This window comes from Vicia villosa, linkage group LG1 (genome assembly GCF_029867415.1).
Source record: "Vicia villosa cultivar HV-30 ecotype Madison, WI linkage group LG1, Vvil1.0, whole genome shotgun sequence".
Lineage (NCBI taxonomy): Eukaryota > Viridiplantae > Streptophyta > Magnoliopsida > Fabales > Fabaceae > Vicia > Vicia villosa.
Window position 1 is genome coordinate 16,225,859 of NC_081180.1, and position 15,604 is coordinate 16,241,462.

Here is a 15,604-nt window from a genome sequence, read left to right on the forward strand (position 1 = left end):
GGTTATATATATTGACATGACTAATAGACGAAGTTATTTAGATATGCTTGAAGTATATATAATGGCAAATTTTGACCCAAAAACCACTCTGATGTGTTCATAGGATATGGACTCATATGATAAATATAGGTAAAGATGCATAATATAATGAACATATCTAACCGTGTATACTAAATTTTATGATAAAGACAGCATATAAACTACATGAGATAACTCGATTAAATAACAATAAGAGATAATACATGATAAATAGAAATTATTATGCTTACACATCCTTCGTTTAACTAGGATTGTTCATGGTAAAATTTGTAAGAAAAATTGAACTAAACCGAATCAAACCATAATAAAAATCCACTCGAGCTGAACCAAATCGTTTTAATTTACTAAAAACCGAACTGAACAAAAATTATTGGTTTGGTATACCGTTTTGAAGTTTCAAACCATACCGAACCATTAGAAGACAATTTTTATCAAACCAAACCGTTTATCAAATAACCGAACCATTAAAAAAATTAACTTGTTTTAAGCATTTTTCATTCTTCAGTTTTTGTTTGGTTTGGGCTCAGTTTCAGTTTTGTTCGGTTTCAGTTACGACTCGATTCTAGAACTATTTGTTTATAATGATTTGGTTCACTTACCAAACTTAACATTTCAATTATTTTAACTTCAACTTAATTCAGTTCGATTAGATTCAACGGTTTCGATTCTATTCTTGATTTTTTTTTTTAATAGTCCTACATTTAACACGTTTAAACGTCTATTATGAGAAAATTTGAGAAAATTTTGACTGAATAGCTAAAAATAAAGAAAATTCTATTCGAATAAAAAAGTGAATGGGCTTGGTAACTAGCAACGCAGGCCCAACCAAATGAAGTAGAATCTCAATTGAAAAAGCAGTAAAAGTAAAGTAAAAAAATGCATAGAAGCAGAACAAGTACAGAGAAAGAACAGTGAGTTCTTGCATTCCCAATGAAACTCGGTGGAATCAAATCGGTAGACAACGCGCACGACGACTCAGTCTGGGCAGTCACATGGGCACCCGCAACCGCCACCCGACCTCCGCTCCTCCTCACCGGCTCACTCGACGAGACCGTACGCCTTTGGAAATCCGATGACCTTATTCTTGAACGCACCAACACCGGCCACTGTCTCGGCGTCGCCTCCGTAGCCGCTCATCCACTCGGCTCAATCGCAGCCTCTTCTTCACTCGATAGCTTTGTTCGCGTCTTCGATGTCGATTCCAATGCCACTATCGCTACTCTTGAAGCTCCTCCTTCTGAAGTCTGGCAAATGCGTTTTGATCCAAAGGTGATTCGCATTGCATTTTTTCCTCTAATTTCACTTTTTCTGCTTTAGGTTTTTGAGAATTCGATAATTTTGGTTGCTCCTAGACCTAGTGTGGTTCAATTTTCTGTGCTTACACAAGAATTCTGTTAGTTTATTGGTGCTAAACCCTAACTCTTGCTTGCTGAATATACCTAAAAATACTGAACAATCTTGTGGAAATGAGTAGTTCTTGTGTTATAAGATTCTTGAGAAATGCTAGTGTTCTTTCTTACAAATCTTTTTTTTCCTCTTCCGATTAATGGTGCTTTATTAGTGAACTTAAGGTAGCATTGGATTGATATTTTGGAACTTAGAATGGAACTGAACCATGTGCGTTTTTCTTTGTGTTTTGGCCTATTTTTAGAATCGGATAGAAAACAATGTAATGTGAAAATATAGTATATTTTGGTTTCACTAGAAAAGTAGAAAGGAAAAGATCAGAACAAATGTCTTTTCCATTCTTTTTTTTTGTCTTAAGTTATCCAGGGTAAAGATCTGTCTTCAAAATCAGGACTTAATTTATCTTAGGATGTGTTTGGATGGAGAATTTGAGGGAATGGGAGGGTTTGTTTTTCTTTTCTAAATTAAGAAACGTATAAATGTTCTTATAAATAAATTAGGTGTGATTGAAATGTTATATGATCATGTATCGTGGTATTCTTTCAATATTTTTAAAATCCAAATATATACCAAAATATAGAGTATAGACTCAGTCATTTAAAATTATCAATACTAACATACTTGGAAATTAAATGTTTGTGTTATGAATCAACACATATGGTAGAAATGACAATATTATAGAGAGTATTAGGGTAGAATCTATAGTAGAAAAGATGGTGGAAAATAGACTCAGGTGATTTGGACTTGTTAGAGAGAAGACCTGTAGATTCTCTAGTAAGGAGAATAGATCAGATGAAAACGAGTCAAAGAGCTAGAGGTAGAGGAAAACCTAGAAAAACTATAAGAAAGATTATTAAGAAAGATCTAAAGATTAACGATTTAGAGAGAAGCATGGTTCTTGATAGAGTATTATAGCGGAAGTTGATCCATGTAGCCGACCCTACTTAGTGGGATAAGACTTGGTTGTTGTTGTTGTTGTTGTTGTTATGAATCAACAGCTAGTACTTGCATCCTTGTATAAATACATCTATTTTTTTCTTTCCGAGGTAAGGATTTTGCTTCCCACGTAGCCACTTTTTAACATCATTGTTGGAATGTGCTTAACAACATAGGAACGTATAGCAACTATATTACTTCCCTTAAGTAGAAACCTTTTTTGGCAATATTTTCTCATAATACCTGTGATTTCACATTTGTAGCATGCTTGTTGACATCTTCTTTTTTTGGTCCTGCTCAGGTGTGTTTGCAATTGGTGACTTTTGCATGTCTAATGTTTAAAACCTATATCACATGAAGTTGATTGGTTTAGTCTCTGATTCCCTTATTTGTCAGTTGTCTTGATTAAAAGTTTAAAACCTATATCACCCATTTTACTTTAAGGATGTATCCAACTAACTTAAGTATGTAACCCAGTCTCAGAATAACCCATTATTGCATAAAGGGGCTTGTTCAGTTCCCCAGTTCTTATACACTGAAAGCTGCTAGAACTATTGAATACCTTGTTCTCATGATGGGAATCATACCTTGTTCTGTTGAGGAGAATAGACCATTATCGTATACAGGGGCTTTATGGGAATGATACATGTTCCGCTATATATGTGCATCATAGGAGATGTCATTAATGCCTTTTGAGTTTAGACACTTGTACAAATTGAGCATCTCTTCCATAATTTATTATATTATGGTATTGGCCATACAGTAGTTGTTTAACCATTAAAAGTTCTGAATATTCAGGGTGCCGTTCTAGCAGTTGCTGGTGGAGGTAGTGCATCAATTAATCTTTGGGACACTTCCACATGGGAACTGATTGCGACCCTTTCAATTCCTCGTGTAGAAGGACCCAAACCCAGCGACAAAAGTGCCAGCAAGAAATTTGTCCTATCTGTCGCATGGAGCCCTGATGGAAAACGACTTGCCTGTGGCTCAATGGATGGCACCATTTCTGTTTTCGATGCTCAACGAATCAAATTTTTACATCACCTTGATGGCCACTTCATGCCTGTGCGTTCTCTCGTTTATTCTCCTTACGATCCAAGGATACTGTTTTCAGCTTCAGATGATGGTAATGTCCACATGTATGATGCTGAAGGAAAAGCCTTAGTTGGAACCATGTCAGGACATGCTAGTTGGGTTTTATGCGTGGATGTGAGCCCAGATGGGACGGCTATCGCAACAGGTTCAAGTGATAGAACTGTAAGGCTATGGGATCTTAACATGAGAGCGTCTGTGCAGACGATGAGCAACCACACAGACCAAGTATGGGGAGTTGCATTCAGACCACCTGGAGGAAATGATGTGCGAAGCGGTCGGCTTGCTAGTGTATCAGATGATAAGAGCATATCACTGTATGACTATTCCTGAGCTAGATATTCCTTGCTGTATCTGTACTTTATGTGTTGATTGATATTAACTTGTTAATGCTTTCTTTGTCTACTAACTTGGTTTGAAGGAAATGTTTGTTGGACTTGGACAAGCTGGCTTACATGTATTTTAATTCTGTTTCTTTGTTAGTTGTAATTACTGAATGAATTTTCCTTGTCATTGCATTTAAAAACTGTACTTTTTTGAAGACGTGTTCCATTACTAATGTTGAACAAAACCGTTAAGACAGATGTGATACTCAATTGATTTGGTCAAGTTTAACATGATCAGAAACATTTGGCAAGTAACTATTGTTTGTGCCCACAATAGACGTTGACATACATGAATCGTATGATAAGTATGATAAGAAGCACGGCAAAATTGTGAACCAATCATCGTATTCTTTAAAGTTTTAATATTGCTGTTTATGTAACTTGAATTGCTTTAATAAAACGGCAATACCTTGTTAAAAAAAGAGAAGAAAATTATAACGGATGAGACAATCAAGATTTTTGAATTGGTTGTGAAATTAAAAAAAGCATCATGGTTTTGATATATCCAAAATAGATCCTCAAGCAAGATAAAAAAAAAGTGGAGGAAATCATGGAGATATCTTCAATATAAGAAAGAAGATAGATGTAAAAGAAAACATGCTTGAAAAGTGTGAAAGAGGTATGGAAGAGTAAAAGTGCTCAAAGTGTTGGCAACAATATCTAGTTGAAGATACTAATTAAGATGGATTTTAATTACCGATTGTATCTATAATTATTTTCCTTTTATCTTTCCAACTTTAAATTGACTCGATAAATCTCTTCATTGTTGTTAATCTATTATCTAATACCTCGTTGCTTAACACTCAACAAAGCCTTGTAAGTAATGACTTTTAGTTTTAAAGAATCAATGGAAGTCTAGATATCCAATTCATCAAAGGATTCTCAAACAAGGTGGTATGTTTGAAAGCAAGAGGAGTGGTAGCAACTCTCTCTTTTCAACACTCTCTCCAACATTCATTTTTTTATTGGTTGAAACAAATGTGGGGTCTGTATTTTAGAAATGGATCCCACATAAAGTTGTAGGACTCACACATATTTCAACCAATAAGAAAACGAGTGTTGAAAAGAGTGTTGCTAGCATTTCTCTTGAAAGCAATATCTCGAAACACTTGAATAAGAAACTCTGTCGCGATTCAACATGTTTGGATACTACAATACCAAAAGAAGAAGGTATAATTGAATCCTTTGAATCAATGAAAGAATATAGTAGAACATTTATAGGTACCAAAGCATATTGGTTAATCTTACTTTGGAAAACATCTACATCGAATCCAAAACTCGAAGAGCAATCTAACACAGTTGTCGAGAGAGAAAGGTGTTCTAAGGCAACTGCACCTTCATGATTTTCTGAACTAGAAGAGGTCTTTTTTTCGAAGAGAATTCGCATTAGAAGAAATTTCACAATCCATCCAAGAAGTAGTGTTGTATCCCAAATGTAGATATAGGTTATGATGAAGATTATCTAACTACCAACGAGTTTGTTCGAATATGGTTTTGATGATGATATCCTGAACACATATGCCATGATTTTAATATTGCTTGCTGAATATGATGACATCTCGGGACTTGAGGCCTTGGGGATAAATTAAAGAAAGAACAAGAAATATCAATTGTTCTATTTTGAAACTAAAATTGGTGTTGATTGGTGGTGAATGGTCTTGAACCGGTGGTGATAATCTCTGATGCAGTGACACAAACTTCACAATCAATCCAAGAAGTAGTGTTGTATCCCAAATGTAGATATAGGTTATGATGAAGATTATCTAACTACCAACGAGTTTGTTCGAATATGGTTTTGATGATGATATCCTGAACATATATGCCATGATTTTAATATTGCTTGCTGAATATGATGACATCTCGGGACTTGAGGCCTTGGGGATAAATTAAAGAAAGAACAAGAAATATCAATTGTTCTATTTTGAAACTAAAATTGGTGTTGATTGGTGGTGAATGGTCTTGAACCGGTGGTGATAATCTCTGATGCAGTGACACGGGGTGGACCTACAAGGTTAGCACTCAAACACTTAAGTCTATTCAATACTCAATGTGGGTGTAGTAAAAGTGGAAATTAGAATAATGTACATTGAGTATCCGGTATGAAAGCTTTTATATGTTGGCTCATTTGGAATAGATTGGGCCTTGGCTTTTTTGGGCCCTTGGCCGACTCAGAACAGTTGCCCCCAAGGTTTATCGGAAAATTACTAGTCAAGAAAGTCATAGAAGTCATGGTCAACCTTTCAGAAATGATGTTCGCTCTTGGGGTGGAAGTGGAAACGCCTTGGATCAGTTTCAAAGATAGTGAGGGCATGTGCATTAAATTATTTCCCATCCTGAATACATTTCACCGTTCATTTTGAGTGTGATGCTCTATGGGTACATGTTATGGCATGATTCCCCTGCTTAGTGTGCTCGAGTGTTTTTGACCTCTCATTATATTTGATGGGATGGTTGCTTCGCTGCCTTTAGATCTTCTTCCACTTTTAGCCGAGATCGTTGGTTCGTAACAAACCTCCCCATAAAAGGCATATTTTTTCTTCAAGCATCTCTTTTTTGCTTTACCTGTTATTCAACGTTTCCTCTGTCTTCCTAAGTCTACTATTCAATTCTCTTATTACAACATTTTGAACTTTCCCTGCTGCTTCCTTACTTGCGGATTGTATATTTACTTCCCCACCTTCGAAGGTATGTCATTTCTTTTCCCCGTGTGTTGTTATGGTTAATTCCGGGGGTGCGCCTGTGAATGATCCTCTTGGGCTTACTAGTGAAGAGTTTTTGTTGTCTGCGGGAGTTGAGAACCCCGCATTTATATAACTTTTCTACGGCTTGAAATCCCCTACCTAATCCCTAAATGCATCTCACGACACCTCTGGGTCGGGGTTGGATTCTTTTAACAATGACAATGATTCACTAATGAGCGATAATGCCTTCCGGGATAGTTCTCGCGCCGAATACAACAAGGTCTTGTTTGGTCTAAGATAAAGGTGTGAAAAACAAGTTGCTCCATTCAATCTCTCAAGACAAAACCTCCTCTCCATAGCTCTATTATTGCTGACCGACTGATTTACTTTATGATACAAATTCATATATTTCTCGATCACAAAAATTAATGGAAACAACAAATATGGGTAATTATTATTGGGTGGACCTTACATACCTAGAGATATTTTCCCCTTATACTCAGGAAACTAGTGTGAGGGAAGCCACCTTTGAAGTGGGGCCATCTTTGGATTGGTCAATCTTCACCATCCATACTGATAAGAGGATATGTAGCAAGTTTGACGACTATTCTATCCCCTTTTATGAATGTATCTGTCAGAAGTCGGGTGTACGCCTTCCTTTGACTGCTTTTTTTTAGGAGTTATGGGACCACTTTCGCATTACTCCCTCACAACTTCATCTGGTTGCATGTGCTTTTGTGAGGGTGTTCCACTACTAGTATGAATACTAGGGACATATGGATTCAGCCTCAAAGAGCTTCTTTTACCATCTGTTTTCTATCAATCTTCCTTCTAGGAAAGGACATGATCATGGCTTAGTTTCCCTTTGCCAGATTGATGATAAGATCTTTCGTGTTTACATATAAAGTTGGAAAAGCTTCAAGCCATAATATGTATTAGCTACCCTCATCTCTCCCGTTGCTCATACAAAATTTTGTGTTACTCCATCTTCTTCTTCGGGGCCGACCAAGTGTACCAACCGAGTTAGGCAGATTTGGTCCCTATACCACTTTACTGAGGAAATTGTCTCATATTATGTCCCATACGTCTTGCTTACTGATGCAAATAAAACTATGACGGCGGCCTTGTTTTCATTTTATGATGATGATTTCCACTGTTGTGATATTATCGGTACTACATTTGTTGAGGAGAGGAAAAATATATTTGGTATTGGTCCTTTCCCCATTCTATTTGAATCTTTGTTGATTTGTGTCGCACTTACTCTTCTTTTTGATAGGATTAAGAGAGATAAATATAGCTCATTGTCTTAGCCGATCCTATTGAGCCCGTATGAGCGGTTGGAGATCCTTCCCTTGCTAAGGGAGCACACATACCTAATGAACAACCATCTAAACGTCATGCAAGAAGAACCATGATATACTAGCCTTGACCGGGGTTAGAAAGGACTAAGGCAATTATCAAGAGAAGTCCCACTAAAAAGTCAAAGCAAACAGGGATTGCTCGTCCTATTCACTTATCGGAAAATGTTGGGAATCATCCCCTCTCGTTGCCCCTTATGCGGGATGGTCGGAAGGAACCCTGCTAGAGATGAAATAATGTGTGTATGTCAAAGACTATTGCCATGTGTGTAAACTTTCCAAAATAGGTAGATCTACATTGTTCGCGGAGTCAGCTTTTCAGCTGTTGCGAGCGGCTTCCCTCGTGACTTTATTGGTGGCTGGTCATGATGAGTTAATGGTTCCTAACGCTCCTTCTCAAGAGGCGCATTTTCGAAGGCTCGTTATGGACTCGCTGAGTCAAAAGTTATTGGCATCGAAAAGGAATCTTATGGGTTCCGCCATCATCGTGATGTGCACCAAATCTTCTACTTCAATCTATTTGGTGAAGTAATCCACACTTATGATCAAGTATTTGAGTTGCCCTGGTTTTGGTGCAAACAAGCCTAGGATATCCAATTTCCACCAGAGGAAAGGCTAGGGTAACATCAAAATGTGCAATTCCGTAGAGGGAGCATTGAAGATACCTATGATACTATAACTGATTGCATTTTCTTATGTATTACTAGGCATATTGAACCATGGTTGGCTAGAAATAGTATGCTTTTATAATCATCTTCACCAATGCCCTAACTTCGGGGTGTTGCCTGAGTATTCACTCATGCTCCTCTAAAAGTGTGTAAGCCGCTTCTTCTTTCCCTAAGCACTTCAACAAATTGGTGGATAGTCCTCTTTTAGATAAAACCCTCCCACCATGGTATATATACTAGCCCTTATATTTACCAAGCTAGCCTCAGATGGATCGGTTGGAAGAATTCATTGCTTAATATACTATTGAATTGAAGACATCAAAGAAGGTAAATAATGTCTATGGATGACATCACCTCCCCTCGGGGCTCAATGCTTGGGATTTTCTTAGTTTACTGGATTAAAGAATGATCAATTGTGGGTTTCCTTGTGCTTGTAAACCTGGAAAGTATGTCTACTTGAGTGTTTTCTTCCCCGAGAACATGAGCTACCTAGAATATTTTGAATCTTGTCAGCTCCTCAATGGCTAAATTTAGGTACCATTATAATAACTAGTCTTTATCTTGGGTCTCCCCTCTTATCAGAGAGAATACCAATTTATAACTTGTTGCCCAATCACTACCTTGTGCGACTTCTACCTAGAACCCTCTATATATGAGATCACCCTCTCACTTCCTACCAATCACCTTAGTGATAAAAACAGACACAAACGAGTGACAAGAAACAAAATAGAAGATTACACTTCCAATAAACAATACTTAGTTTTGCTTAAAAGCTTCAACTAAGAACAATACTCAACTCTTTTCTTAAAATCTCATGAGTGAGAACAATCAATCTACCTCAATGTATCAAAAGATACATGACTGACATATACAAAAATACAAAGAACTTGAAGTACTCTCAAAACCGTAAACCCTTATTTTACACCCACGGTTTGTTGTAGTGAATGCTTGCTCTATTAGATTTAGAAAGTTCTTATTTATAGACTCTTGCAGTTTTGGACTATTGAATCAAATCTAATCATCTCGTTTTAAATCAGATACAAGATCTTCACACAAAAACAGGAACAAATTAAATCAAAGTATCCTAAAAATTCTCCCAGATCCTTTTTATGAAACCAAATCAAATCTGCATTATTCCTAAAATATCCTTGATTGGTTGCACTTGTATGAGTACTATAATCTTCTAGAATCTCATATTTTTTAATCAAATGTTCAAGGATTTAAACCGGTTGTACTGCAAGATATTGTGGTGTAACATGTCACAATATTTGTCAAAATATCTGTCCAAAATAGTAACAACAGACTTTGTTGTACCAGTTGGTCAAGATGTCATGACATCTTGCTCAACATTGGTTATGAACCATGTTTTAGCAAAATTTATGTTAATCATAAAACCATGGATCTAATAGAAACTCCGACAATGGTGTTTGTGTAGTAATATAGAATCTTCAGAGGGAGGATGGAAAAAGTTAAAGTAAAAGTGTGACCCAAACTAGTTTTACCAGAGCTACATGGTGGATGCCAATGTATTGGTCAAAAAGTACAGCTGAGTGTTGCCCCTGCGAAAGACATGGATACTCAGAGGCCTTAGTAGGAATATTATGATGTATAGTGGTTAGGGATTTTCCGCGGCGGTGAGAAGTCATGTATGATGGTATTTTATGGTGATTTAAAGTACTTGCTCACGTGAGGTGAGAGATTTTATAGATGAATGATGTGCTTATGTATAAGCATATATAGGGTGTGATTTGTATGGCTTAAGATCTATCATTTTTTCCACAAGGGGGAAGTATTTGAATAGGCCTTTTAGGCCTAGGATTTTCTTGGGAAAAGTTGTCACCTTCCTAGTAAAATGAGGGACCGAGAAATCCCTATTTCCAAGGAGAGGCGAGTAATTTACTAATCTCAACTTCTCTCTGCCCTAGAAACGTCTTATCATAGGTTTCCCATTATTATTATTGGGCGATATGAATTATTTGAGGGGGTGAGGTGTACCTCCCTGAGGGCGACATATTAATGTCGCCTTTTAGCTGCGGCTTATTGTCATCGCCCTGTACAGACCCTTACAAATATAACACTACAAAACTCGAATGCCAAAGATGGAGAAAAGTTTCCAAAACGCGCAACTCCTCTTATTTATAACTGAAGTTGTTGGACGATCCAGATCAACTAAAGAAAGGAGTTATGAAATCGAAAGCTAGATTCTTCCTAGGGGATAAATGCAAACTTGAGTGCACTCAAATGCACTATAAGTTGCTCCATGCCCTAACTTGTTGCGTCAACAAACGTGTCAAAAAAAGGCGACAAAACGTTTCAATGATGGAAATACATTTATGCGCCTATTTCCCACTACTTTTCAAACTGAATCCAAACATTTCGGTTCTAGCTCACCTCAGACAATGTCTTGGAGATCGACGAAACCACTAAAGGCTTTCCCAACTCACTCAATTCCCAGTAAAATTTTGGGGGCAATTGTTCTGGGCTGGTCAAAGACCAATATAACGAAGACCTAATTCGCTTATAATTCACTTCACTCGGTCGGAGGTATAGAGTATGTATTCATCTCAGTCGGAGGTATAGAGTATGTATTCATATGAAACAAAGTACATGATTTTTATCCCAATTTTCACAATATTCATTTTAAATTTTGAACTGTCTTGAATGTTGGAGTGTTAACCATACAGATCCGCCCCATATCACTGTAACAATAATCAAGACCATCGGTTTAAGACAATCATTTGACCAACTACATCCATTTCTAGTTCGGAAAAGAAAAAGATATAATTATAAATTAGAAAATAATTTCAAAAAACCAAAGTATAATTCAATATTTTCTAGAGGGGCCCAAGTGGGCTAGGGCCCTTTCATACATTTCTATGCTATAATATAACTCCACGTTTATTTCATGACATACTACTTTTGTGGAATCAAAGAAATCTCTTTTACAAGTAAAGCCAGCCAGCTGCAAAAATTTGTTAGTTAGGTGTGGTATTTTCTTACATTGACTTTTAAAAAAGTCTTCAAAAAGTTCCATTGTCTGCAAGTAATGTGTATTGTATTATTTTTAATTGATATTTAAACACAAAAATTTGAATTTAAATTTTACAACAAATTATAGTTAACACCCTGGAAATATGCAGTTAACGCAAATTATTAACCATTAATGAAACACAATTAACCATAACTTTAGCTAAACTAACAAACTGCTATTTTGTTCAAAAAAAACAACCTGCTATTTTATTTGTGTTCAAATAACAAAAGTGATATAAAAAAAAAGAAGTAAAATTCCACAATAATGTACATAAAAAGTAAACACAAACTTGTCATCAAAATCATAACCATAATAATGAACAACCAGCACCTCACTGTAGTATAACTAAAAAGTGACAGTATAGTAACAACTTCAAACTAACCTCGTACGTACTACAACTACTTTGGTGTCTTACTCAACAGAAAATCCTTCAACACATCCATAACAGAACCAAAATCAGCCTTAACACTAACAGGTGGATTCTTCAACCTACCCATTCCAGCAATATTCCCAGAATGATAATCAATCTTACTATCCGCAAATTTCAATCCATGCGCAGTACTAACCACCACAACCCTATCACTAGCTCCTATAACCCCAGATTTCCTAAGCTTATTCAAAGCCGTCAAAGCCACACCAGTATGAGGACATATAAACATCCCGGTCGAATCAGCAAGCGCCATTGCATCCATCAATTCCTCCTCAGTAGCTTCCTCAACAATCCCGTCCGAATTCTTCAACGCATAAACAGCTCTATCAATCGAAACCGGGTCACCAATCTGAATAGCGGAAGCAAATGTTGTTTCAGCTTTAATCGCTTTAAATTCTTTCCACCCATTTATATAATACAAATACAACGGATTCGCATTCGCTGCTTGAGCACAAACAAGCCTCGGAATCTTATCAACAAGCCCCAAATCTTTACACATTTTGAAGCCTTTGTAAAATGCATAAATGTTCCCCAAATTTCCACCAGGCACAATCACCCAATCAGGTACCTGCCAATCAAACTGCTGCAAAATCTCTATAGCAGCAGTTTTCTGTCCTTCAATTCTCAAGCTATTAAGCGAATTCGCCAAATAAATCGGCAATTCGGAAGTTATCTCGCGTATAAGCTTCATGCAACCGTCGAAATCAGTATCAATGCTTAAAACCAATGCACCGTTCGAAACCGGTTGAATCAACTGCGCGGTCGAGATTTTATTCGCCGGAAGGAACACAATGGAAGGGATACCAGCAGCAGCACAGTAAGCTGAGAGTGCAGCTGATGTATCACCGGTGGAAGCACAACCGACTCCGACGAGGGGACGATTCATTTTCCGGAGACGATTCACCTGACTGACGAGAACGGTCATTCCGAGATCCTTGAAACTCCCGGTATGGCTTATACCACAATGCTTAACCCAAAGATCGTTCATGCCTACAAACTGTTTGCCAAAACGTTCAGCCCAGAAGAGGTTAGAGTTACCTTCGAAAGCGCTAACGATGTCGTCGGCGTTAATCTCCGGTAGAACCCATTCTTTTTTGCTCCATACACCAGAACCATAAGGCCACGTGGTTTTCCCGACGCGCGAGTCGAAGAGGTTGCGCCAGTACGCGCCATCGAACTTCGATAGTGCGTCCATGTCGTGATGGACGTCGAGGAGAGCGCCGGATTTGCTACGGTAGACGATTTCATCGAGCGAGTAGGATTCATCGGAGTCGAAACTGGAGCCGAATGGGACGTATTTGGCGGTGAAGTTGTTGGTGGCGGTGGGGTGACGGCGGGCTTTGTCTTTGATGTTATCGGTGAGGGAATCGAGGGATGGGGAGTTGTTGTTGGCGGCGGAGATGGTGACTGAACGGTTGTTTTTGTGGATGGGTTTTACGGTGGTGGGAACTATGGTGGAGAATGAAGGATGAAAAAGAGAACAAACGACCATTTTGAATTTATTTATGAAAAGATTATTATTATGGTGGAAGAAAGAACGGTGGGTGGTGTTTGTATTTATGCGTTTCTGGTAGAATATTCGGTAACGGAAGAAATTATGCACGTTGAAATCACGAAATAGATGCAGTCAAATCCCGCCAATTTATTACCTTATTAGTTTCTCATATTCGATGTTACGCGGTTTTTTAACTTATTAAGTTTTTATTTTCCACTTATTTTAATCAGGAAAAAAGGAAATGCACTAACAGTGTAAAGTATTTTTACACGGTCAACTAATGAGAGATATGCATCAGAATAAAGTCCATTTTTAATTTTAAAAAACTGTAATTACATGGCAAATTAAAACATTTTGATTGGTTGTATGTGTAAAATTGATTTACATTGACAGTGCACTATTTTTAAACTCTTTTAATTATGCTTTCCACTGTATATACACCCGCGCTATGAACTTAGGGATGGCAATTTGGCCCATCCCCAGTGGGTACCCACAAAAAACCCCATAACGGGTAGGGTAAATACCCATAAAATGGGTATGAGCACGGGCACGGGTAATTACCCATTAAAATATGCGGGTATGGGTGCGGGTACGGGTACCTTACTACCAAACCCCCCATACCCACACTGCATATTTCTATAATGTCATATATATTATTATATAAAAATGGATGATTCTAAATTTTTTAAAAAATATATCGCTATTAAATCATTACACATTTTAATAAAAGTGTTTATTTGTTTCTTAACTCAACAATAACATACATAATTTTTTTAATATTGTTAAAAAGACTTAAATTATATGATATTTTGTAATTAAACGGTATAATTTTACTATAAATACGGGTAAACGGGTACGGATATGGGCATTGAGGTACCCATAAGGTATGGGTACAGGCATGAATATTGATACCCACGCGGGTTTGGGCTCGGGTACGGGGATTTTTTTAAATTGTGGGTATGGGGACGGGTACTATAGTACCCTGCCCAAACCCTGCCCATTGCCATCCCTATATGAACTGTTAATTCTATAAAAAAATAAAAAAATAATGATAAGTGATTAGTGGAGGATTTATGTATCAATGGTTGGTTTTTTTTAACGGTTAATGCTTTGTTTGATCAGAAAAAAAATAAAAGGAAACAAAGTGAGAGGAAAGATTGTTAAAGGAAAGAAAATAAGAAGAAAGTGAATAGAAAGTGAGGTGATTATTTAGTTGTTTGATAGAAGTGAAAGTAGAAGGAAAGAAAATTAAAAAATAAAACAAAAATATATATATTTTGAAATTTACATTAATACCCCTATACATATATGTATTCAAATAAATTTAAATTTAAATAAGTAAATATTTAAATATAACATACTTGTTTATTTTTTATTTTCTTATATTGATAAGTGATTGACGACTTATTTATTTATTTATTTTTAAAGTTAAATTTTTTATTTAAATTATAGTTTACTATTGTTTAATTATCCAGCGTCAAATATATTTAACAAAAAGAAACAACTATCTAATAAATCATTTGCAAGGACATTTTAAATATTTCATCAGTAAATAAGCTTTTCATATGTTTTTTTTTTAAAATTGAATGGAAAGCATAATTTTACGTGGAACCCATAAATTTTAATCTTTTCCTTCATTTATCTGTGACAACCAAACAAAAGAAGATGCTACTTTCAAGAAACTTTCCATCTTACTTTCTTTCCTTCCACTTTCTCCATAATCAAGCATAGTGTAAATGGTTGGTTTTTTATTGGTTTGATTTAACCATAGTTATTAATTAGTTAGTGAGTTAAATTTTAATTAGTAGTTGATGCAATATATGACCTACTTTATTTTTTTAGATTTTTTTATTGAATAAAAATATATAAATTGTTAAATTTTAATTAGTAGTTGATGCAATATATGACCTACTTTATTTTTTTAGATTTTTTTATTTAATAAAAATACATAAATTAATGTCTTATTTTTTAAATAAAGTGAAGTTCTATAACACATATTATATTTTTTTTGTAAACATTTTTATTATTAATTAATTTAATATTATTAATTATTAAATAACATATTAAAAACAAAAAAAAAT

The 15,604-nt window shown here is 36.1% G+C and overlaps 2 protein-coding genes across 2 annotated transcripts; one reads left to right on the forward strand and one right to left on the reverse strand.

The window, feature by feature from the left end:
* Positions 1-906: 906 nt before the first annotated feature.
* LOC131629662 (WD repeat-containing protein VIP3) lies at positions 907-3,987 on the forward strand. The gene is made up of 2 exons (XM_058900449.1): positions 907-1,308; positions 3,181-3,987. Exons 1-2 carry the CDS (start codon positions 970-972, stop codon positions 3,805-3,807), a joined length of 966 nt encoding a protein of 321 aa, XP_058756432.1. The 5' UTR covers positions 907-969; the 3' UTR covers positions 3,808-3,987.
* Positions 3,988-11,876: 7,889 nt separating this feature from the next.
* Positions 11,877-13,626, reverse strand: LOC131629671 (threonine synthase, chloroplastic-like). The gene has a single exon (XM_058900455.1). It carries the CDS (start codon positions 13,518-13,520, stop codon positions 11,997-11,999), a length of 1,524 nt encoding a protein of 507 aa, XP_058756438.1. The 5' UTR covers positions 13,521-13,626; the 3' UTR covers positions 11,877-11,996.
* Between the last annotated feature and the right edge of the window lie 1,978 nt (positions 13,627-15,604).